This window comes from Microcaecilia unicolor, chromosome 13 (assembly GCF_901765095.1).
Source record: "Microcaecilia unicolor chromosome 13, aMicUni1.1, whole genome shotgun sequence".
Lineage (NCBI taxonomy): Eukaryota > Metazoa > Chordata > Amphibia > Gymnophiona > Siphonopidae > Microcaecilia > Microcaecilia unicolor.
Genome location: NC_044043.1, coordinates 13,546,899 through 13,573,224, shown reverse-complemented (window position 1 = coordinate 13,573,224; position 26,326 = coordinate 13,546,899). Strand labels below are relative to the sequence as shown.

Sequence of the window (26,326 nt, the reverse complement as noted above, 5' to 3'; positions counted from 1 at the left end):
CTTTTTTGACGCCTTTCCTTAGTGAAGTTTTCTTCTCACATTCACTTTACTTGATATACCACCTATATAAGAGTAGCCATAGTAACCAGTGGTCCATCTAGCCCAGTATCTTGTTTCCAACAATGGCCAAGCCAGGTCACAAGTACCTGGCAGAAACCCAGATCATGGCAACATTCCATGCTGCCAATCCCAGGGCAAGCAGTTGCTTTCCCATGTCTGTCTCAATAGCAGACTATGGACTCCTCCAGGAACTTGTCCATACCTTTTTTAAACCCATATATGCTAACCACCGTTACCACATCCTCTGGCAAAGAGTTCCAGAGTTCGTTGAGTGAAAAAATACTTCCTCCTATTTGTTTTAAAAGTATTTTCAGGTAACTTCCTTGAGTTTCCCCTAATCTTTCTACTTTTGGAACGAGTAAAAAATCGATTTACTTCTACTCGTTCTACACCACTCAGGATTTTGTAGACCTCAATCATATCTCCCCTCATCCGTCTCTTTACCAAGCTGAAGAGCCCTAACCATTTTAGCCTTTCCTCATACGAGAGGAGTTCCATCCCTTTTATCATTTGGTCATTCTTCTTTGAACCTTTTCTAATTCCACTATATCTTTTTTGAGATACGGCGACCAGAACTGAATGCAATACTCGAGATGAAGTTGCACCATGGAGCGATACAGAGGCGTTATAATATTTTCGGTCTTATTCGCTATCCCTTTCCTAATAATTCCTAGTATCCTGTTTGCTTTTTTGGCTGCCACCACACACTAGCAGATGATTTCAACGTATTATCTACGACGACACCTAGATCTTTTTCTTGAGCGCTGACCCCCAACGTGGACCCTAGCATCAGGTAACTATGATTTATTTGGATTATTCTTTCCAATGTGCATCACTTTGCATTTGTCCATATTAAATTTCATCTGCCATTTGGACGCCCAATCTTCCAATTTCCTAAGGTCTTCATGCAATATTTCACAGTCCGCATGTGTTTTAACAACCTTGAAATATTTTTTCAGTCAATGAATAGTTAAGCTCTGGAACTCTTTGGCGGAGGATGTGGTCACATTGTATCTGAGTTTTAAAAAGGTTTGAACAAATTCAAGGAGGAAAAGTCCATATAAAGGGGCATAATCGAACGGAAACGTCTATCTCCATGGGCGTTTATCTCCGAGAATGGGTCCGTGAAGGGGCAGACCGAAGCGTATTTTCAAAAAACATGGACGTTTATCTTTTTTTGAGCTGGGCGTTTTTGTTTTTCAGCGATAATGGAAACCGAAAGCGCCCAGCTCAAAAACGAATAACTCCAAGACATTTATTCGTGGGAGGGGCCAGGATTCGTAGTGCACTGGTCCCCCTCACATGCCAGGACACCAACCGGGCACCCTAGGGGGCACTTTTACAAAAAAAAAAAAAAACAAGGTAAAACAGCTCCCAAGTGCATAGCACCCTTCCCTTGTGTGTTGAGCCCCCCAAATCCCCCTCAAAACCCACTGCCCACAAGTCTACACCATTACTATAGCCCTAAGGGGTGAAGGGGGTCACCTACATGTGGGTACAGTGGGTTTGGGGGGCGGTTTGGAGGGCTCCCATTTACCAGCACAAGTGTAACAGGTGGGGGGGGGGATGGGCCTGGGTCCACCTGCCTGAAGTCCACTGCACCCCCTAATAACTGCTCCAGTGACCTGCATACTGCTGCCAGGGAGGTGGGTATGACATTTGAGGGTGAAAATAAAAAGTTGTGAAACGGCATATTTTGTGGTGGGAGGGGGGTTGTGACCACTGGGGGAGTCAGGGGAGGTCATCCCCGACTCCCTCCAGTGGTCATCTGGTCATTTAGGGCACTTTTTGGGGCCTTATTCGTGGAAAAACAGGGTCCAGGAAAAGTGCCCTAAATTCTCGCTAAAAACGCATATTTTTCTTCCATTATCGGCGAAAGGTGCCCATCTCTGATCGCCCGATAACCACGCCCCAGTTCCGCCTTCACCACGCCTTCGACACGCCCCCATCAACTTTGTCCGCATCCGCGACGGAGTGCAGTTGAAAACGTCCAAATTCGGCTTTTGATTATACCGCTTTATTCGTTTTTGTGAGATAAACGTCTATCTCCCGATTTGGGTCACAATATAGGTGTTTTTCTATTTCGATTATAAGCAGGATAGTCTACTATTGAGGCAGACATTGGAAACAACTGCTTGCCCTGGGATTTGTAGTATGGAGTGTTGCCACGATTTGGGTTTCTGCCAGGTGTTTGTGACCTGACTTGACCACTGTTTGGAAAATAGGATACTGGGCTAGATGGACCATTGGTCTGACCCCAGTATGGCTACTCTTATGTTCTTATGATTTTGTTTGACTCAATTCCCTCTTTAACATTTAGCGCAACTCCCCCCCCCCCCCCTCGCCCCATTTTGATCCCCTCTATCATTGCAATATAATTTGTATCCTGATAAAACAGTGTCCCATTGATTTTCCTTCTTCCACCCGGTCTCAGAGATGCCTATTATATCTACCTCTTCATTTAGTGCTATATACTCCAGTTCTCCCATCTTATTTTTTAGGCTTCTAGCATTTCTACATAGACACTTCAAATTGTGTTTTTTTTCGTTGCATCTACAAGCTGCTTAGAAGTTGATGGAGATAATTTGCATCCTTTACTCTGTTCTTCTAGTAAACACTCCTGGCTTTCTTTCACCTTTATTGAAACCTCTCCTCGCTTCTCATCTGGGCTATAATATTATTTATGCGGAAATAACTAAGTCTAATTTGAAAAGACTGCAGCGTTTACAGGACACAGCAGTACGGTTTCTCTGTAGAGCTAAGAGATTCAACCATGAGATTCTTCTCCTGATACAAAAACACTGGAAACTGATTTTCTTTCAGATCCCAATTTAATATTTGTCTTGGTTGTCCTTCTTACCTTTCCTCTTTAACCTGCACAGACACTTTATTCTTTTAGTGATCATTGCCTTGTTATTCCAGCCCCTCTAGCATTTGACCTTTTGTTTAGTCTTGCTTTGTGGAATTCTTTACCTCTGCATCTTTGTTCTGAGTTAATTTATGTTTGTTTTAGAGCGTCTCTGAAAAGCCTAGTATCTTTTCCATTCAGCTTATGTGGACGCAGGTGATGAGCTCTTGTGATTCACAATGCCTCACCTTGAGTATTTGTAGTTTTGTCATTACAGCTATATTACATAGTAACATAGTAGATGACGGCAGAAAAAGACCTGCACGGTCCATCCAGTCTGCCCAACGAGATAACTCATATTTGCTGCTTTTTGTGTTTACGTATACCCTACTTTGATTTGTACCTGTGCTCTTCAGGGCACAGACCGTATAAGTCTGCCCAGCACTATCCCCGCCTCCCAACCACCAGCCCCGCCTCCCAACCCCGGCTCCGGCACAGACCGTACAAGTCTGTCCAGCACTATCCCCGCCTCCCAACCACCAGTCCCGCTGCCCACCACCGGCCCTGGCACAGACCGTACAAGTCTGTCCAGCACTATCCCCGCCTCCCAACCACCAGCCCCGCCTCCCGATCCTGACTAAGCTCCTGAGGATCCATTCCTTCGGCACAGGATTCCTTTATGCTTATCCCACGCATGTTTGAATTCCGTTACCGTTTTCATTTCCACCACCTCCCGCGGGAGGGCATTCCAAGCATCCACTACTCTCTCCGTGAAATTGCATCACTACTTTTAATCATATACGGTTATTTTATGTAATTGTGATGTACTCCTGTCTTGAATGATTGTATTGTTTTTCCTATCTATAATTTTTGGAGTTCCTTTCTTTTTCAATATTTTAGTATTTGTAAACCGCTTTGACCTACCTGTTAGTAGAAGGCAGTATAATAAGCTTTTAATAAATGAGAACTATGCCAAGGATGCAGCTGTGTATCTAAATACTGTTGGATACCATTTAAAACACGGTGGTACCTTATTACATACATGTCACACTGAATGGTTTCTGATCTTTAAACAAAATAATATTAGACAATGAGGGGCATAATCGAACGGCGCCGGCCATCTTTGGGGCCAGCTCCGCAAAGGGGCGGAGCCAACCATATTTTCGAAAAAGATGGCCGGCCGTCTTTTCTTTCGCTAATACGGTTGGGGTCGGCTAAATCTCAACATTTAGGTCAAATGTTGGGATCGCCGGGTTTAGAGATGGCTGGCTTCGGTTTTCGGCCATAATGGAAACCGGGCCCAGCCATCTCAAACCTGGCGAAATGCAAGGTATTTGGTCATGGGAGGAGCCAGCATTTTTAGTGCACTGGTCCCCCTGACATGGCAGGACACCAACCGGGCACCCTAGGGGTCACTGCAGTAGACTTCAAAAATTGGTCCCTGGTGCATAGCTCCCTTACCTTGGGTGCTGAACCCCCCAAATCCTCACCAAAACCCACTCCCCACAACTGTACACCACTACCATAGGCGTAAGGGGTGAAGGGGGGCACCTACTTATGGGTGCAGTGGGTTTTGGAGGGGGGGTTAGAAGGCTCCCATTTACCACCACAAGTATAACAGGTAGGGGGGGGCCTGGGTCCACCTGCCTGAAGTGCACTGCGCCCATAAAAAAACTGCTCCAGGTACCTGCATACTGCTGTCAGGCAGCTGGGTATGACATTTGAGGCTGGGAAAAAAATGTTTAAAAAAGGTTTTTTTGTTTTTTTTGGGTGGGAGGGGGTTGGTGACCACTGGGGGAGTAAGGGGAGGTCATCCCCGATTCCCTTCGATGGTCATCTGGTCAATTGGGCCACTTTTTTGAGGCTTGGTTGTAAAAATAAATGGACCAAGTGAAACCAGCGAAATGCTCGTCAGAACCGGCCATCTTTTTTCCATTATTGGGTGAAGCCGGCCATCTTGTAACCACGCACCCGTCCTGCCTTCTGTACCCTGCCGAAATGCCCCTTGAAGTTTGGCCGGCTCTGCAATGGAAAGCAGTTGGCGCTGGCCAGAATTGGCTTTCGATTAGACCGATTTGGCCGGGTTCAGGAGATCGCCGGCCATCTCCCAATTTTTGTCGGAAGATAGCTGGCGATCTCCTTCGAAAATAAGCTGGAAAGTGAACCTGAGTAAACACATAACACAGTTTTTTTAAATTATTACAACATTTATTTAAGGAACAAAGTTATCCAAAATCCATATCGCCCGTTTGAAGAAGTAACTGCTCCCTAAACTTAATAACTGGCTACACCACCTTTAGCAGCAATAATTGCAAACAAATGCTTGATATCAGTCTTTCACATCACTGTGGAGGAATCCTACATCACTCTTCTTGGAAGAACTGCTTTAATTTAAACATATTCATAAGTATCTTCGTATGAACTGTGCATTTCAGGTCCTGTCACAGCATCTCTGTTGGGTTCAGATCAGGATTTTGACCAGGCCAGTCCAAAACTTTAATTTTGTTTCTCCTCAGCCATTCAGATATAGACTTTTTAAAAATGTTTTGGATCATTGGGATATGTAGCAAGACAATTTACAGTGCAGAAATCATGGTTCCTTCATTAATGGCAAATTTTCCAGATCATGAGGCAGCAAGGCCTCCCTGCACATCACACTATCACTGCCATGTTTGACGGCAGTATGAGGTTTTTACTGTGGAATGCTGTCATGCTTTATGCCAGTCGTAGTGGGACTTCAGGTGTCCAAAAGGTTCCTTTGGAATAATTCATCTGTCCGTAGACCATTATCCCAAAAGACCTGGGGATCATCCAAGTGTGTTTTTGCAAATGTGAGATGATTATTCTTGGATAGCAGTTTCTGCCTTCCTACTCTCCTTTGAATTAGAGATCTGAACGGGAATGGAGGTCATGGGATTCCCACAGGGATGGAAGAAGTTGCCATGGGATTCCCGTGGAGATGAAAGTAGGCGCTACAGGACTTCTGCAGGAGTGTAGTCAAAATCTCTGGTGACGCCAGAATGAGGCTTGGAATGCACTGACAGAAGCAACTGGAGCAACAGAATGAAGCTTGGAATGCACAGAGAGGGAGCCGGAACACCAGTTTGAGGCTTGAAACACTCGTTGGTTGAATAGTTAATACCATCAAAGAAACGCAGTAGGGGCTGTTGGGGTCAGGATGAAACAGAGGACTGTGAGAGAGTAAGTAATAGCATTGACTCTTGCTGGTATGGGTGGGGATGGACTGGCTCTTAGTGGGTATGAGTAAAATTCCAGCGGGGATGGAACAGGATGGGTGAAATTTCTGTTCCCGTGCAACTCTCTACTGTGAATCCCATTTTTGCCCAGACTCTCTCATTGTGGATTCATGATCATGACTTTAGCTGAAACTAGAGAGGCCTGCAGTTCTTCGAATGGCCTTCTGTGATGTTCTGTGACTTTCTAGATGAGTTGTCACTGTGCCCTTGGAATAATTTTGGCAGGTTTGCACTCCTGGGAAGATTCACCACGGTTTCAAGTCTTCTCCATTTGCAGATAATGATGCACACTATGGTTTGTTGGAGACCAAGAGATTTAGAAGTGACTTTGTAACCCTTTCTAGGCTGATATAAATAAACAACAATTTTTTTTCTCATATCTTTTGGAATTTTCTTTGATCATGGCATTGTGTTCTTGTACACACTTTGTGGTGACTATTTTACTCTTATGGTAAGGCTCAATATACAATGAGGTTTAGATTCAACAGGGTGGCTACAGTCAAGCCTGGCTGTGTTCAGTCAGCTGAACCTAATTATCAATTTGATCAATTGATTGATTAACTAAGGGGGCACTGGAGCAGGTACTTTTTACATGGGCGATTTAGGTGTTGTAAAACGTACAATAAAGAAATGACATAATTTAAAAACTGTTATGTGTTTACTAAGGTTCCCTCTGTCTAATATTAACATTTTCTTGAAAGATCAGAAACCATTCAGTGTGGCATATAGGGGAAATCAAGAGGGGAGAGGGCAAAATATTTCTCACATCATGTAGGAGAATTATGAAATGGGAAGCATAGCTATAACCAGCCTTGACACTGATACATCTAAGTAAAACACAAGGGGGAGCAAACCATCAAGAAATAGATCCACGGGGAGAGATTTTTCAAGCTGTGCAATCTTCAGTTTACCAAAGTCCATAATAATGTGAAAGTTTAGATTAGAGAGTCAGATTCTAGTATTCTTTTCGTCGCTGATGCTGGGAGAGTAGTTATTTTAATAGTTAGCTCATGATAACATTGTTAGTGCACAGTATTTGCTGCGAGGTCCATAGGAATAAAATGGGTCCTGTGGCTGGTAGTGTGCACAAACCATTATTTATTAGGATTTATTTACCGCCTGTTTGAAGGAATTCACTCAAGGCGGTATACAGCAAGAAGAACTCAAACATAAGCAACAGACAATTACAGCAGTAAAAATATAACAGTACAAAGTATGGCATAGTATACTACTTACAATGTCAACACAATATGTAATGGAACATTTTAATAGCGTAGGGTATAAGCATAGATGGAACATATAGATTGATAAGAGAGGGAGAGGAGTTAAAAAAATAAGGAACTAATTTAAAGCGAGGTGCATATGAGGTCAGAGAGATGGTTAAATATTATCTCTGCTAGGGTAGGAGTGGATAAACATGTCCTGCTGCTGTATGTGCAGCCCGTGTCACTCCTTGTGTGTGTGAATGAGACTGACAAGTTCGTTTCTTCTTCCATTAAAGTCCTGGTTGAAGAGCCAAGCTTTCAGCTGCTTCCTGAAGTCGAGATAGTCTTGTGCATTCCAGAGTGTGGGGGGGTACTCCAAAGAAGGCTCGCTTGCGGGTATCACATCGCGTAATGTCTTTTGGAGAGGGTGTGGTTAGTGATAGTCCTTGGGAGGACTTTACAGTCCTTTGGAGGTGTGTAGAGGATCATGCTACCACAGGTACTCGGGGCTGTTTCCCTTAAGGGCCTGGAAGATCAGACATATTTTAAATTTAGCCCCCAAAATGGTGTGATGGGGTCACATCACTTGCAACAGCATTCTGAATCAATTGGAGCTGGTGCAGACTGTTTTGTAGTCAGACCAGTGTAACCCTTGTGAGCTCACTAGGGACAGAAAAATTACCTGCATATAGAGATGGGTAGTAATGAAGTACTTGTACATTCAGGTACATTGGATATTTCTCTGTCCCAGGAGGACTCACAATCTTGGTTTGTACCTGAGGCAATGGAGGGTTAAGTGACTTGTTCTCTCAGATAGGGTTTCCCATTTCCAGACCCGCCCTTTCTTGCTGAAGTTTCTTGCGCGAAAGCATAGCATCGTAGCGATATAAAGACAAAACATTTACAAATGTAAAATTTAATCTATGGTTAAAAATGCTATGTATATAGCTATTATTTTTTTTTGTACACTTGATATACCACCACAGGCCTGCATATAGGCGTCAAGATGGTTTACAGACAATAAGGGTACTTGAAAGAAGGAGAAGACGAGGAGAGGGAAGAAAGGATAGCATGGTTAATATTGGGAAAAGAGGTCGAGAACAGATGGGTTTTTAAGGCAGAGAATATTGGTTGATTCCTAATGTTGAGTGATAAATTGTTCCAAAGTTTAGGGCCAAGTTATCTGAAGGTAGCGTTGCGGGAAATGTTAAGGTGTAGGACTAAAGATGAGGGAAGAGATGAGGGAAGAGTCGGGAGACTGTTGTCAGCAGAGCAAAGACAGTGAAGGGGGAGTAAGAGATGAGAAGTTTATTAAGGTAGATGGGAGCAGAAGGAGAATGAGATTTATTGACCAGAAGAATATTAAATTTAATGTAAGCAATGATAGATAGCCAGTGTTCATCGTGGAGAAGGGGGGGGGGGGGGGGGGTGATGTGATCAAATCAGTGAACATTGTGTATGAGCTTGACAACAGTTGATTGAACAAGTTGGAGGCATTTAAGGGAGTGCAAAGAGATGCCAGTGTAAAGGGAGTTGCAGTAATCAAGGTGCGATATAACAAGAGCAAGAATGAAAGGGCGAAGGAGAGATGCAGGAAGAAAGGGATATACAGAATGAGCACAGTGAAGCGCAAAAAACGAGCAAAGAATGTTGTCTATCTGGGGCTTAATGAGTGTCAAAAGTAATGCAAGGATCGTTATGGATTCCTTGAAAGGGAGTAGGTGACCATCAAGCAAAGGGAAAAGATAAGAAATACCACGGGAGGAAGGGAAAAGAATAGACTAGCATTTGGTAGCATTCAAATTTAGAAGATAAGTTCTGAGCCATGAGGAAACCTGGGTCAAGTAGGCATTGAAACGAGCGATAGAAGAGGAGTCAGAAATTCTGAAGAAGATTTGGATGTCAGCATAGCAAAAAGGTATGCAAGAGTGGCCTTGGATAATGGTGAGCAGGGTTGCAAGAAAGATATTAAAATGAGTTGGTGCAAGATTAGAGCCTTGGGGTACCCCGAAGAGAAAGTAGAGGAATAGTTAAAGCAGAATTGGTATGAACAACCATAGAGATAACTAGAAAACCATAAGAGAACAGTGCCTAAGATACTAATGAAACGAAGTTGCTGGAGCACTAGAGTGTGATTTACGAGATTGAAGGCAGATCTCTCCATTATTCTTGTTTCTCTTGAACAAGAATAACAGACCACTGCTGGTCAAAATAAGAATGGATGAGATTATATAGAGCCAGCAGTAAAGTCAAGGTGCTGTGGGGCAGAAACCTGATTGATATGGATGGAGAATGTTGCTATGTTCAATGTCCTAGACTAGTTGATGGTGAACCAGCTTCTCCAAGACTTTGGAAAAAAAAAGATAGGGAGCTAGGATAGATCAGCGATCATTTGAAAATGTAAAACACAAAACCCCTCCCCTCCTCTCACAAATAAATTTAACAAGCCTGTTAAGAAGGTATCAATTTACATTTTTAATTTCATTTATTAAGTTTTTGTTCTATTGTACCCACAAAGATCTAAACAGATTACAAGTTGATAGGTACATAATCACAATACAGTTAATACTTGTAAACACTAGATTCTGTGGGCCAGTTTATTAAGAATACTTTTTACTTTGCAATAAAAAAAGTAGTTTTAAGAGCTGTACTTTTTTACTTGAGTAATTTTTTGGATAAGACTTTCTGCTTTTACTTTTTACCTAAGTACTTTTAAAAAAGTAATGACCCATCACTGCCTGCATATTGGTAAACTGTTTTGGTTGTACCACAGAAAGGCGGTATATCAAATCCCTTCCCCTTTCTCTTTCCCCCAGATATGCTAATATTTTAAATGTTATTGTATAAATAACGACCTGTTTTATATGCCTGATATTCTCCAGAACAGGCACGGCAACATTTGTTTCAATAATGGGCCAGGTTTTCTAAAAATATACTTGAAGAAGGCTGAGAAACATGATGAGAGGGTGAATCTCTGGTTTAATAATGCAGAGAGAGGGGTACTTTTGGGGCAACGTTTCCAAATGTTTTCGTTTTATGCACACTGTGACAGTAATGAACCTCACTCTTAAATCAGGCTATGTGGAGTACGATCTCAAGTCTCAAATTTACTGCTAACATTCGCCATAGCATTGTGCTAAAGAGAGCCTCCTTCAAGAGAGCATAAAATGTAGTGTAAATAGACAACCTATCAAGGTGTGCCTAAAAATTACTTGTAATCAAGGGTGTAGCACCCAAAAGAGGATCTCTCTCCAGTTTGACTACATCGGGATATCTAACTCCTAGCCACCGGCCTGGGGCTACCCTGCAGCCGCTTAGAGGGTCTATCCCCAGCACAGCTCAGGTCTGCCTGCACCTGCCGCTTGTGCTCTACACTAGCACCCTCCTCCTACCGATTGTTGCCCAACTTCCTCTGGGTGAGTTTCCCGCTCTCAAATTATCCCCAGTGAGTCCTAGGTTACTGGGGCCATACTCCCAATGGTTCCACAGACCCTAGAAAGCACCCACAGACCCAACACGCAAACCAGCAGGATTCTTAAGTCAGTCCAGACAAACAGAGGCAAAAAACTAAAAATGTTTTTGGTCATGAAAAATTAGAACAATGAACAGAAAGGGTGCAATCAGCAAAGCAAGAACAGGTAACTGAAATATGGATCGGTTATAACACTATTAAACATTTGTATACTATCTAAATAGTGCCTGTGGAGATCAGGACATATAGCTGCTCACAGGTTATCAAATATAACTGTTCACAGGGCCTTAGCAAAGAGATCTTTCTCTCTCTCTCTCTTCTCCCTTGCTAAGACTGGAGAAAAAAGCCAGTACATCCTAGATGAATTGAGCTCCTGGGCCAATTCGAGCCCAGAACAACCAGTTTTCAAAAGTATACTGCATCTTACTTCCTATCTGCTTTTAGACTAAAGGAAAAACGGTCAGTTCTCTGTAACAGCTTTAAACGTAAACATGCACCATCTGCTGGCTAAACTAGGGAAATACACGTAAAGAAATAATACAGTTTACAGGCTTAAAACCCGCTGTTTTGTCACAGTATGCATCATACCCTCAGCTGTGTTCCCCCCCCCCCCCCCCCCCTCCATTGTAAGTTGCTGCTTCCCCCGTTCTTGAGTTGGTGTCTCACCCAATGCTGCTTCATTCTCGGTGCTCCCATCCCATGTAATTTATCCTTAAAATCGAGCGTGGTACCAGAAGATTGGAGGGTGGCCAATGTAACGCCGATTTTTTTTAAAAAGGTTCCAGAGGAGATCCGGGAAATTATAGACCGCTGAGTCTGATGTCGGTGCTGGGCAAAATGGTAGAGACTATTATTAAGAACAAAATTACAGAGCATATTCAAAAGCATGGATTAATGAGACAAAGTCAACATGGAGTTAGTGAGGGGAAACCTTGCCCCATCAATCTACTACATTTCTTTGAAGGGATGAACAAACATGTGGAGGAGTGGCCTAGTGGTTAGGGTGGTGGACTTTACCCTATCTAATGGTCCACAGCAACATGGAGATCCAGGTGGAGGTACTGGTAGGTGCTGCTGCTCCTGACTCCTCTTCGCTTCTTTCTTACACTTTTCCAGTCTGGTCCCTGCACCCTCAACCACCCCTTCCCCCACTTCCAGGGCCACAGCAGAGTGCGACTTTGGGTTAAAAGAATCTCTTCCTCCTCCCCCCTCTGACGCTCTGGGCATGTGCTCAAGAGCTATGCTTAATACACAAGCCTGTGGTAGTGTGGGCACATGGGACACGCGCTGGACCATTTCTCCAGCATGTCTGGGGAAAACGGGGTTTTGGGGGGGGGGGGGGGAGCCGGGAAATGGACGTGTGGCAAAATGAAAACCAGTGCGTATCTATTTACATCCTAAGCCCTTAACGCCACCCATTGACTTAGCAGTAAGGGCTCACCTGTTACCCGCACAGTAACTGTCCAGCACACGCCAACTGGCAATTGCTGCTGGGAACGCCCCCGCAGTAGAAAATAGAAAATTATTTTCTACCGTGGGTTTTTGACGCACGCCAAACTCGGAATTACCACCAGATGCACATGCTAGCCAGGCAGTAATGCCGATTTGATTCACGCTGCACACACGTAGGTCCTCACTTGTCTTTGTAAAAGGGCCCCCAAGAGTAAATAAATATGAGCCCAAGACTCAACCCATGTATGACCAACCTCTCTATCCTCCAAACTTAGACATTGCCCTCCAGGCCACCAATCACTTACCTCTGTATCACTTTGGAGCCCTTTTACTAAGCTGTGGTAAGTACTAATGTGTGCTTACGGCAGGTTTAAAACCACAGGTGTGCTCAGGCAGCCTGTGGTAGTTTTGGCATCTGCGTGTGCTTCCCACACCCTAAAAAATACATTCTAATTTTTAGCACTGGGGCATGTTTGGGGGTAGAGAGTAGATGAGCCCAGCAGTAATCTGTTAGTGCAGCTACATTGCCACACACTAACCGATTAGTATGTGGTTAGTGCATGAGCCCTTAATGCCTAGATAATAGGTGTAGTTAATGGGAAAATTAGCGATTGGCCATTATTGCTAAAATGGAAAATGCGGCCTCAGAGCACGGGAAACCCAAGCGCTAGTTATAGTGCAGGCCGCTTTTTAGCGCAGCTTACTATGAAAGGGCCTCTTTGGCTGTTAACCTTAAAATTCACCAATTACCCACCTCAAAAAGTGCTTCACCTCGGGTGATGTTTTCTCTTTACCCCACAGTTACACAGGCCTGCATATACCATCTACAGCAGAAGTATCAGGCTGTCATAATATATATCCTGGAATGCACACCAGCCACCCCCATCCAGACTCCCATCTACGCAACTCTCAGGAAATAGCCCAGACTGCACTCTTTTTAAAGGTTATAAAATTTTAAAAGTGTAAATGCCTTCTGTAGTTATAATAATCCTGTGTATTAAACTGTATATATTTCAGCTTGATTTGTAGCACTTGCAAATATATCCCGACTGAATGTGATTGAGATATGTGGTGAAATCATCTAGCAGAGCTGGAGTTTGTATGGATTCCTGGCACAGAACTTTGTAAACAATTATTAGATAAGTAGAGCTTGGGGAAATCCATCGCTTATCCTCTGGAAAGAGCAATAGGGAACAGATTTACTGTTTGGGATTTGCTGAGAAATTCCTAGTGACCTGGATTGACCACTGTTGGAGACTCTCAATCTGACCCAGCATGGCATGTCCTGAATACCAGGCTGGCTTAGGATGAGGAGGAAGAAACCCAAGGAACATTTCAAACACTTTGTAAAGAAACCCGCATTTTATAATTAGAGTTCATATTAAAGCAGAAGTTAGTAGCTGCAGTCTAAGCTCTGCCAGAGATGTGAAGTTGGAGTCATCTCTTTCTAAGGATGAAAACCATAACCATTTTGGTGGTAAGAAATTCTCCATGTCAGCAGGGCCATGCCAAGGGTCTGTGGCACCCCCCTGCAGATGATCAGTTGGCGCCCCCCCCCCCCCCCCGTGAAGGTGATCGCTGCCCTCCCGCTCCCTGGGCCATGTCCCAACTGCCCGTCCTCTTCTCCCCCCCCCCCCAAGATCCCTTTTAAATTTACCTCCGGCAGCGAACAAAGGCGCAGCGTCAGTGAAGGAGGCGGCGCTCCCGACATCTCTAGTCGTCCCTTCGCTTTATGTCCCGCCTTCTTCTGACGTCATTTCCTTGACGTCAGAAGAAGGCGGAACACTGAGCGAAGGGAAGACTAGTAGAGACGTCAGGAGCGCCGCCTCCTTCACTGATGCTGCGCCTTCGTTCGCTGCCGGAGGTAAATTTAAAAGGGATCTTGTTGGGGGGGGGGGGGAGAAGAGGGCGGGCAGTTGGGACATGGGAGGGGGCGAGGTAAGCATGGCGTGGCGGGGCGCCCCCCAGAGGACGGCGCCCTCCTGCCGTGCTTACCTCGCTTACTGTGTTGGCACGGCCCTGCATGTCAGCCATTAAAATAGAGGTGGTGCAGCACAGGGAAAGAGTTTGGTTGTCCACAGTGGGAATGGCCAGAGTTAGGCTGAGGTCGCACAGATCACCTCCTCTCCTATGAGTTGAGTAACATAGCCCTATGTTCTTTACTGCAGCTGAAGCTTTTTGAAAGTGAACATTCTGGGTATTAGGAGTCATTTTATAACCAGTCATCTGTAAATACTTCCAAAAACACACCTTCTAGAAACATCCCGTTTAACAGACAAATTTACAGGAGCAACTGTGTATACTCGTGTATGTACTTGTGTGTCTTATAAAATGGACATGAACCTTACAATACTCTGCCTGAACATTGTCCGTGGGAATGCCTGTGCAAAAATATGCATGGCCGTACCTCGCGAGTGTTCAGTTTTGGAGGCCGTACCTTGCAAAGGATGTTAAAAAAATGGAAGCGGTGCAAAGAAAAGCTACGAGAATGGTATGGGATTTGCGTTCCAAGACATATGACCAAAGACTTGCTGACCTGAACATGTATACCCTGGAGGAAAGGAGGAACAGGGGTGATATGATACAGACGTTCAAATACTTGAAAGGTATTAATCCGCAAACGAATCTTTTCCGGAGATGGGAAGGCGGTAGAACGAGAGGACATGAAATGAGATTGAAGGGGGGCAGACTCAGGAAAGATGTCAGGAAGTATTTCTTCACGGAGAGGGTGGTGAACGCTTGGAATGCCCTCCCGCGGGAGGTGGTGGAGATGAAAATGGTAACGGAATTCAAGCATGCGTGGGACAGGCATAAAGGAATCCTGTGCAGAAGGAATGGATCCACAGAAGCTTAGCTGAAATTGGGTGGCGGGGGGGAAAAGGGGTTGGTGGTTGAGAGGCTAAGATGGGGGAGGGCAGACTTATACGGGGTCTGTGCCGGAGCCGGTGATGGGAGGCGGGACTGGTGGTTGGGAGGCGGGAAATACTGCTGCACAGACTTATACGGTCTGTGCCCTGAAAAAGACAGGTACAAATTCAAGATATGAGTTTATCTTGGGCAGACTAGATGGACCATGCAGGTCTTTTTCTGCCGTCATCTATTATGTTACTATGTTACTCTTGTTACTAGCTGTATTTGTATGCATGTGTTTGCCTGTTTAGTTTTCTGATAGCCATTTTTTCATATACAACACATGCTCCACACATTGAAAATGCTTTATAAAGTTAACTCCCAGCCCCCAGTGTGAATATTCTTAAAAATACGGTTTCATACATAGTTTCTCATGAAGGGACAAAGCAGCACACACTGTCCAATGAACATGCAAATTCCTGTCTGGAAAGACACAATATCCAGAATGCACATAAAACTTATGCTTGGATAACAGACGTACAAATCTTTGGTGGTTCATTGTTCCTCATTTGTTGCATTGTTCAAAAATACACCAAGGAATTCATTTGTTGATTGGTTAATGAGGTGTGCTGTATCATTTTGAATCTCAAGAAAAATGTCAGGAAGTATTTTTTCACGGAGAGAGTAGTGGATGCTTGGAATGCCCTCCCGCGGGAGGTGGTGGAAATGAAAACGGTAACGGAATTCAAACATGCGTGGGATAAGCATAAAGGAATCCTGTGCCGAAGGAATGGATCCTCAGGAGCCGAAGGAATGGATCCTCAGGAGCTTAGTCAAGATCGGGAGGCGGGGCTAGAGGTTGGGAGGCGGGGATAGGGCTGGGCAGACTTATACGGTCTGTGCCAGAGCCGGTGGTGGGAAGCGGGACTGGTGGTTGGGAGGCGGAGATAGTGCAGGACAGACTTGTACGGTCTGTGCCAGAGCCGGGGTTGGGAGGCAGGGCTGGGGAGGTGAGGATAGTGCTGGGCAGACTTATACGGTCTGTGCCTGTGCCAGAGCCGGTGGTTGGGAGGCAGGGATAGTGCGGGGCAGACTTATACGGTCTGTGCCCTGAAGAGCATAGGTACAAATCAAAGTAGGGTATACACAAAAAGCAGCAAATATGAGTTATCTTGTTGGGCAGACTGGATGGACCGTGCAGGTCTTTTTCTGCCGTCATCTACTATGTTACTATGAACACCTAGAAAGAAACCTGTCTCTCTGTTTTTCAGGTATCGAATTGAGCATGAAGCCCTGTCTAAAGTGGAAGTGGAGCAGAATGAATTTATTGACCAGTTTATTCTTCAGAAGTAATGCATTCAAAAGAGTAAGGAGAAAAAAATATTTATTTTCAAGGCAATTGGCGTGAAAAGCGTGCATCATTTCAACTAACTGGTGAATTTTTTTTATCCGATGAATAAATATTTTTACATTGAGTGAAACAAAAAAGCAAAAACTTATGTAATAAAGGTTATAGAACATTTCAAAATGATATCAGACCTCTGTAAACTCAGCTGCAGAAGTAAATAAGATTTCAAACTGTGCTGTCCTTTCCTTTCATTCCTTTTGTATGGTCATTTATTTAAATTAATATAATCTTTGTTAACAATACCATTCTTTGTGTATTTTATGCACCTTTTTTGTCAACATCAAAATGTATCGAATAAAAATTATTTGAAAATATAGCAAATGGTCTTTTAAAAGTATCAATTTAGCACAACTTAAACACTTTAATTGTTGAAATTTTGATGTATTTTCATAAAGTGTTTTCTCTGTGTAAATTAGTGTTGCCAACTGGTTCCAGATTTGCCTGATAGGGTTGATCCAGTCCAGTTTTTAACCCATTGCATGCAGGGACTGTCAAAGGCAGTAAGGTCTAACTTCTTGACCAATGACATGCTCACAGGGGCCCTTTTACTAAGCCGCGTAGACGCCTACGCACATCAATTTGGAGTTACCGCCCAGCTACCACATGGTCCTTGTGGTAATTTCATTTTTGACGTGCATCTTCTATATTTTCTGGCAGCGTGGCGAAAATCGGGCGGTAACTCCAACTTGAACACATGTAGGCAATTACTGCATGGTTAACGCAAGAGACCCTACCGCTAAGTCAATGGTTGGCGGTAAGGTCTCAGGCTCAAAATGGACGCATGCCAGTTTTTATTTTGCCACACGTCCATTTTCAGCCCCCCAAAAAAGGGAGATAAAATTTCTAGGACGTAATGAATGACTGCTTCTTGGAGCAACTGGTCCAGGAACCGACAAGAGGGGGATCCATTTTGGATCTGGTCCTTGTTGGCATGCAGGGTGAGAGGTGGTAGTGGTGGGTCCCCTGGGAACTGAGTCCAACAGTCTTTATTATATCAGAGATAACGACCCGACACAGGCCGTGTTTCGACGCTAAAAAGCATCTGCATCAGGGGTCAATAAATACACCAAGTAATGAATGCAAAACGAAGAGTCCTACTTGTATATGTGTTGTCAACTCACTGATCACGTAGCACCAAACAGAATATGCTGGATACAAACTATCAGAGCAATCGTGAATCGTCTATTAGTCTCTACTTTTGCCTTCTGTGATTCGTCATCGTAGAGAACTTCTATATTTTGGGTCCCCTGGGAAACAGTGATTATAACATGATACCGTTTTTAAAAATATGTACAAAATGGCACCAATTCCTAAATACAAACATTCACTGAAAAGAACTAATCCACCTTGGTATGCAACCTTAATTGAATAAATAAAATGAAAATCATATCATGGGGGTTGAGAGTACAGAAAGAACCTAAAATATATTTTTGGACAATCGAGCATTTTTAGATAGGTTATAGGGTCCACTGTGCAGGTTGAAGTTGAGCTTGAGGAACACAGAATCTAACAAATATCACCTGATAGCCATAAATTAATTTGAGGATTTACAATCATGGCTGAAACAGTTCAAAGAATCTTTATGGCAGGGGAAGGTTAATGGAGATGAGATGGATTACAAGCAAGGTGAAGTATATAGCTGGGCATCTTGTCAGAAGTCATAATCTACCTGTGAGAAAGTATCATTTGCAGATTCTTCAGAGGATACCAGTGGTAATGAGGAGAGGGTATCGGTACAGAGGTGTCCAAGATAATTTTTAGGAGAAGACTAGTAGAAAGCAGACCCAGTGTATGGAAAGAGAATTGAGGGGAAATGTCTCAGCAAGGACCTCAAACAAGACAACATGTACAGTTAACAGTAATTAATATATCATCTATACCCTTACCAATCTGCAAGAGAAGTTGATCAACTGGGTTTTGTTCCCTCCTTAAGCTATGATCCTTGTAAGATGCGTATAGCTCTCTTTTGCCTTTAGTTTTTCAGCCACTTGTTTGAAGAACCGTATCGGTTTCCTTTTCCTTTTATTTACATTCCTTACATGAAGATTTGTTGCCATTTTTTAGGTCCTTTCAACTGAACGACTGTCTTTCCACTTCTCTTATTTCCTCACATCCAATCAGCTCTTTCTTCAAGTACTCTTCTATTTTACAAAAGTCAGCACGTTTGAAATCCATATTTGCACTACACTTTAGCACTTACATGTAATCATACCATGTGATGATCACTGCTGTCCAGGTGGGCATCCACCCAGGCATTAGATACACGTTCCCCATTTGTGATTACTAAATCCAGTATCGCCACTTCCCTTGTGGGTTCCATTATCATTTGTCTGAGCAGAGCACTTTGAAAGGCATCCATGATCTTGCCACCTTTTTTCTGATTCAGCAGATGGAACACGCCATCTGGCAACACCACCTCTCCTGTCATTCCCAACCTTTGCTAGTAACATTAGAATTGGTAAACAAGAGGCTCCTTTGGTCAGCCACTGGATAGCACATGCTCATGAAGTAGCTGATTTAAAATGCACGGTGCTTAGACAGATCACTCCATGCAGAGGAGGGGGTGACGTCACAGCACAGCTGCTGTATATTGAACAGAGATTTATCTTCGAGTGGGATATGGTGGCTCGCAGGGGTCTGAACCTGGAGGTAGAATGGACATAGTAGGTTTTGCCCCCCAGGTGAAAATGATTTAGTGAAATTTGATATAAGGAAGCAGTGTGATTTCCTGCTTTAGTCATTTAAGTTGCTGAGACGCTCACAGAGGGTCCTGTGCTGGACTCATGATTCCTAAGGTAGGCTGCCTTAAAATTTAAAGGTTAAAGATTTCATTATTGAATTTGATTTAGATTGAATAAGTTTGTATAGGGGGGTTAAAAGAGATAGATAGGAATGAAAGTAAGGAAATGTTATAGATAAACTATGTACTGTTTTTGGTATAGGGAAATGTTCCTCCTGAAGAAGGAGTGTTCGAAATGCGGTCTCGCATGGAGGAACAAAAGAGAGAAGGTGTGAAGAGTTAGAAGGTGCTTAAAGTCTGGAAACAGTATGTAAATTCCAGGAAGCCCTTGACACACTGCACTGATTCACTCTGCTGAACTAACACTACTCCAAGAAGAGTGCTGGAGAGACTTTGTTGTGAACATTGTGCTCCTGCTTGATGTGATTTAGAAGATTTTTATGATTTATAAGGACTATAATTTGAACCTTTAAGGACAATATCTAAGACACAAGTGGAAGATTTGAAATTGAGGAAACAACAATTGGGGAGCATGTACACAGATTATGGATATATAGAAATGTGCCCACACAAGGTTTATGTGAATGGGTGGTGAAGTGAAGGGTGTGACTGGGCAAGTTCCGGAACTTACACAGCATAAGTGGTTTTATGTGATATATGTATTGTAATAAAAGAAATTAAATATTTTAAAGGAAGAACGTTTTTTGTGATATAGATTCCCAACCTTTGGACATCTATGACCAGTTCTTTGTCCTGCTTCTATGTTTGTGTTGGAAGTCTGTAGATGAACATCCATATGGATAGAGACTCCACCATCTCTTTCCAAGACGATCCATATCACGTCCTTCTTTCCCAAGCCCCCCTGCATTTCTGCTGCTGTCTCACATCAGCACTACTCCTTAATAGATTATAGTCTGGTATGGTTATCCATTCATGGAAGTCACTGAACCATGCCTCTATGGTAACCACTGTATCTTAGTTTAGCCTGCAAGCATTTGTGCTTATTGCTTTCCACCTATATTTTATTGATTGTCTAATCTGCTGTATATCTTTTTGCCTGGTTTCCCTTCTACATTTTTACTGAGATTTATTTTTGTTTGTTTTATTAAATTCTTCTTCCCCACCGCTTTCAAATTTCTGCTTCCATTTGCCACCCCCTCCTTCTAGCTGAAATGCCTTGAAACATATTATCTGAGCCAAATATGAATAAACAAGTCAAATATGCTCACAGAGTCTGGCTTTGGCAATCTCGCACTAGGGAAGTTAGTGATTGGCTGACTTGTATTTTACCTTATATAATTGGATCTTGTAAAGTAGTCAACATACTGGAAAAGTTTTGGCCAGTATTATCTAGTCAAATAGTGGGTGATTATCAAAGGGGGGGAAAACTTGGGCAAATTTTTAACCTGTAAACAGGATTCAGCAATGTCAGATTTTTGTCATCAAACCATGTGGTTGCTGCAGTTGGTGTGATTTTACTATTGCGGGATCTACATGGCAGTCTTCCTCTACAGATGATGTCATTTCAGCTCGAAATAATACAAGTTGTAACATTTCTATCATGATATAGGTCATTATTTGCCCTTGGTGGATGTGGGCAGGACAAGACAACCCATATGTTTACAATTGAATGAGCACAAAAGCAGAATCCACACGGGAACTGAAACGGCACTGGAATGGTCTCCCCCACTCGATAGAGGACATTAGGTGGAGAATGATTTATATGATATTACCATTACCTCAAGAAAGTGACCACAATAGGAGTGTAAACTATCAGGGACTAATGGTGAGATGTGTATCTGAGAGCTTTTTTGTGAAGTCCACTGCAGTTCCCCCTAGGGTGCCCCACTGCTGTGCTGGGATGTCTATGTGACCGATCTACTAAGAATGCAGGCCCTCCATACATCCCAATGGCTTCATTTTGTGCGTTTTTCACTTGAACATTTTTTTTAGTGGTCCAAAAAGATTGAAAAACCTATTTCTGTTTCAAAAATTGCTATGTTCACCACTTGAGTTTTGGATGTTTTTAGCAAAAAGTCCAAAGTTGGATTTAGACATCATAGTGAAAATGCCCTTCTATATCTCTGTGAGGCATATTATGGGTCACGAAGTTAAACCTTACTGCCTCTGATATGATGGTCTGTTTTTCAATTATTTTATATCAAATATCTACTATAATAAAACTCACCCTCAACGTTCTGAAGACAATGTTCTGAAGTCACTCAGTCAGTCACTGAAGGGTTCATGGATTCATGGTGGTGAAGCCTCAACACTGACCATGTCTCTCTGACCCGCCCTCGCATGACGGACCAATCAGAAAAAACACCCTCAGGAATGGCTCATTATCTGTGCAGCACGGAGAGCACAGAACCACCGCTGGAACGAGAGAAGAATATTCCTGCTGTGGGTATGTGCAAAAATTTACAATTACATTTCACATTTACATTTCACCAACAGAAAGACCCCCCTCCACAAACCTCCTTGACAGACAAAACCACACACACACACAATACAACAGAAACACACCCTCAAAGCCACACACCAATCCAACCCACTTTGCCAGCACAGCACATCCCCCAACCCCCAAGCAAAAAACAAAACAAAAAAAGACACACATCAACAACCTGCACACACACCGCACCCTCACACACACACACACATACACACACACACACAAAAAAAACCACATGCTAGCGCCCGTTTCATTGGTTTCGGAAACTGGCCTTTTTTACTAGTTTTTAAATAAGTTTTTCAATAAGTAGATTATTGTATAACTTTTTAAAAACTTTTGTTGAAGAAGATTATAATATTTCACCTTTTTTGTGAATTGTATTGTTTATTTTACAAAGGCAACATAGGTACCTCTGTCTTAAAAATAGAGTCCAACAATGACCTCCATTAGTATACAAAATTTCAGCTGATCTGAAGGTGATGTGTGTACTGAAGGTGATAGGTGTGTGTATATATGTGTACATGTAGATAGATATGAGTGTATTCTATGTGTGTACATGCTTATAAATACAAGCATACATCACAACTCTACCCAAAAAATGTCCCTAGGGATGCTCATGTGTGCTCTTTTCAGCATGCATACTGGTTGTGTGTATACACTCACACAGTTTTTTAAGAGCCATGCTCTGTCTGTAAAACATGTTTACAATGTTATCTTAAGGATATGAGTGTGTATATGTACTTATATAATTTTATTGCCATATTTTCAGATATCAATGTAACAACATAACTACTGAGATTTTACATCAAACATATAAACAGCGAGTGACCGAACTCACTCGCAAATGCGCAGTAAAGACCCTCTCTGTCCCGCCCCCGCGTCAATACGTGATGACAGGGGCGGACAGAGAGGGTCTCTACTGCGCAAGGGGAGGAACGAAACCGCCGTCGCTACCGCTTCCCCTCCCCCCCCCAAGGTCGCCGCCACCCACCCTCCGCCCGGGCCGGGCTCTCGCTCCGCTTTAGAAACGGCGTCAACGCAGCACACAGCTCAGCTGAGCTGCCGTCGGCCTTCCTTCCCTGCCTGTGGGGCGGGAGTCGGGACACAGGCAGAGAAGAAGGATGGCAGCTCATCTGAGCTGTGTGCTGCGTTGACGCTGCTTCTATAGCGGAGCGAGAGCCCGGCCCAGGTGGAGGGGTGCCGGCGACTCCGGGGGGGGGGGGGGTCCTAGCGGTGACTCCGGAGGGTCGGCGGCGGGGGGGCCTTGCAGCGGCGAGGAGAAGGGGCCTTTCAAACCACCCCCCCCGTCCTATACGAGCCCGTTTTTACGGGCTCAACGGCTAGTCTGTATATAAAACTGATCCTTTTTCTATACTGCATTTTGATTGAACACCAAGGCGATTTACATCATAGAGGACATCCAATCCAAACAGTAAAACTTATTGGTAACATAATTGCACTTAAAAGTCACCTACACCACCCACCCCATCTATCCCAACATAAATATTACTAAGTCAGCTCCATCCCCTTCATTCCTGCAGCTGTTTAGCTGCTTCTTAGACTGGTAGTCAGTCTCCATCTTCAGTTCCAAAGGCAAGATTTCCATAACATTGGTGCCTCATAAGACAGAGCTTCTAGGAAATTTAAGATGAATATGTTTGAGTGATGGCCTCAGGTCAGCTGACCCTAAGGAATGTGAAGGCACATAGAAATAAGTAAATCAACAAGATAGACAAAACGAGTCAACATTTTGAACTTAATTCGATAAACTATTAGCAACCGAAGATGGATGGCCAGCAACCACATAACATGATCAAATTTACATCTGTGACACAGATCACCTCATTTGAATCAAATGTACTCTGTTCAACTGTTACCATGATCACACCATATTATAAGGTGTTCCCATCATCAGTAATCCTAAGACAATCATGTGGAACAATAGCTGAACATCTTTAGCCTACAAAAGTTGTCTGTTACAATGAATCTTATGCAAGAAGGATCTGTAGGAATTGATGAAAAACAGATGAATAGGGAGGAAGTGACGTCAACCCAGGAGATGGCAGCTTAATCTGCAGGCTCTGCCATCCCAGGAGCAAAATTGACCTTCCCTCCCGTGAAATTGTGGAAGTTACTCCCCAGAAAAGACGAAAGAGAGAGTTAAACATGGCAGCGAAGAAAAAGCTTGCTAAGTTTAAATTCGGGACCGAAAAAGCTGGCGCCAGCAAGGTAGCGGGACTCAGGCCACGCGAAGCAAAGATGGCCGCCGACGAAAGTGAATCGGACCCCGAGGAGCAGTTGGAAAGCGAGTCGGAGCTCAGCAAAAGAGATTTTGTCCGCTGGTTTAAAGAACTTAAAACAGAAATGGTGTCCACTCGTCGCAGCATACAGTCCGCTGTAGCGGAGCTGCATGAAGAAATAAAAGAGATAGGCACCCGGCTGGCGGAAAATGAGGAGAAGACGGAGGCGCTAACGACTGAATTGCGGGAAGTCAGAGGGTCCCTTAAAGATGACCAACAAACCCGAGCAGATTTGGAACTAATGATAGAGGACCTGGAGAATCGCACAAGAAGGTGTAATCTGCGATTCCGAGGTATCCCAGAAGAAGAGCAATTTAAGAATCCAGATCTGGTGGTGAAAGAGATCTGCACCTTTTTGCTCCAACAAGATGCTAACATGGCGGAAGGCCAGTGGAAGGAGCCAGTGGAACTGGATCGAGCACATAGAAGTCTTGGCTCGCCGAGGAGCGGAATGGCCAGGGACATAGTAGCTTGTTTCCACCAATATCAAGTAAAAGAAAAGATATGGAAAAGAGCACGAGAAATGGGTGAGATTACTTGGAAATCGGTAAAAGTTAAAATATTTCAAGACTTAGCACGGAAAACGCTGCAAAGAAGGAAGGACTTCAAAGAAGTTACCAACTATCTCCAAAAAGCTGGTTTGAGATATCGATGGTTGTTCCCGTTTGGATTACAAATTACAGTTGGAAATAATACCCGACGTCTTCAATCGCACCAGGGAGCATGGAAAGCACTGCGAGAGATGGGGTGCAAGGACGTCCCGAGAGAAGATGAAACTGAGCAGCAACCCCAACGCAACATGAAGCGGAAGGAGCAGAGAGAATGGCAGATGGTAGAAGGGAGGAGAAGTCGCCTATCGCCCCAGACTGAGAGAGGAGACGGGGGGACAACAGAGGGAACCTGAACTTGTGCAGGACTGAGTTTGAACTTAGTCGGAGTTCTCTATAGAAGTTGGAAAGGGAAAGACTTGGGGGATAGAACAGGAACATTAAAATGATTCAAATCTGGGACAGTATAAACTAATGTTATGACCAAGGGAGGGAGGGGTAAATGGGCACAAGATTGGGTGATGTAGCTCTGAGGAGGGCGCACTTCCTGGCGGGCAAAACTGGCACGACAGGTAACTAGCCAGTTGATGGGGGGATCAGGGGGAGGGAGGGGTGGGAGGGGGGACTCAAGGGGGGACAAGGGGGGGTAGATTACAAATAGGGACGTGGAATGTCAATGGGCTAAACAATCCGGGCAAGAGAAGCATCATTTTTCGAGAACTACGCAAATTAAACTGGGATATAGTGATGCTACAAGAGACCCACATTAAAAAACAGGATGAATCCTTAATAATGAATAAGGGATTGGGTGAAGGGATTGCTCTGGCTGATTCAAGGGGAAACAAAACAGGAGGGCTGGTGATTTATGTGAAAGAACACCTGAAATTTAACACTGAGTCAGTATACAGGGATAAAGAAGGGAGATGCCTAGCTATTAAAGGAAAGATGAACAACCAACGCGTTACCTTAGTGAATGTATATGCCCCGAATGTAGGCCAAGAAAAGTTCTTCGAATCTATCAGGGAGGGCTTGATTCCCTTTGTAGAAGGGGTGGTGTTGATGGGTGGTGACTTTAACTATGCAGACGGGTCACTCGACCATTCCAATCAGCAGGAGAAAGGGAGAGGGTATATTGGGCGCCAATTTCATAAATTGATGCGAGAGCTAGACCTGATTGATATATGGAGACTGATGCATCCAAACCAGAGGCAATACACGCATTATGCACATGTGCAAGGAACATACGCAAGAATAGATGCACTCTGGGGGAGTAGGAATATATGGGGAGATGTGAAGGAGGCAGAGATAGAAAGCATACATGCCTCTGATCATGCCCCAGTTTGGACCGCAATAGAAGGAATGGGTAAACAGGATAGCAGGCAAATTTGGAGACTCAATGAATCACTGTTAGACGGGGAGGCAGACTGCCAGGAATTGCGGCAAACCATTAAAGATTATTTAGAAATTAATGACACAGGGGAAGTTTCGGAGGGGATATTGTGGGATGCCTTAAAAGCTGTAGTGAGAGGGGTACTAATTCGGAAGGGGGCATATAAGAAAAAGGAGAGAGCAATACATGAGCTGGAAGTACGGAAGCAATTGGTTAGATTAGAGGCATTACACCAGAGGGAGGGAAAGCCACACCAACTACTAGAGCTTAAACGGTGGAGAACAGAACTGCAATCGATTCAGATGAAAACAATGGAGTACCATAGGCAATTAATGCAGCAAAAA

General features: G+C 43.7%; 1 protein-coding gene across 1 annotated transcript in view; it reads left to right on the top strand.

Moving 5' to 3' along the window:
- IFT20 (intraflagellar transport 20) overlaps positions 1-16,868 on the top strand; it is a 28,286-nt gene extending 11,418 nt beyond the window's left edge. Inside the window, exon 5 of the mRNA XM_030185816.1 lies at positions 16,416-16,868. Within this exon, the coding sequence (XP_030041676.1) occupies positions 16,416-16,497 (82 nt within the window). The 3' untranslated portion in view covers positions 16,498-16,868. The remainder of the gene's footprint in view (positions 1-16,415) is intronic.
- The last annotated feature ends 9,458 nt before the right edge of the window (positions 16,869-26,326 follow it).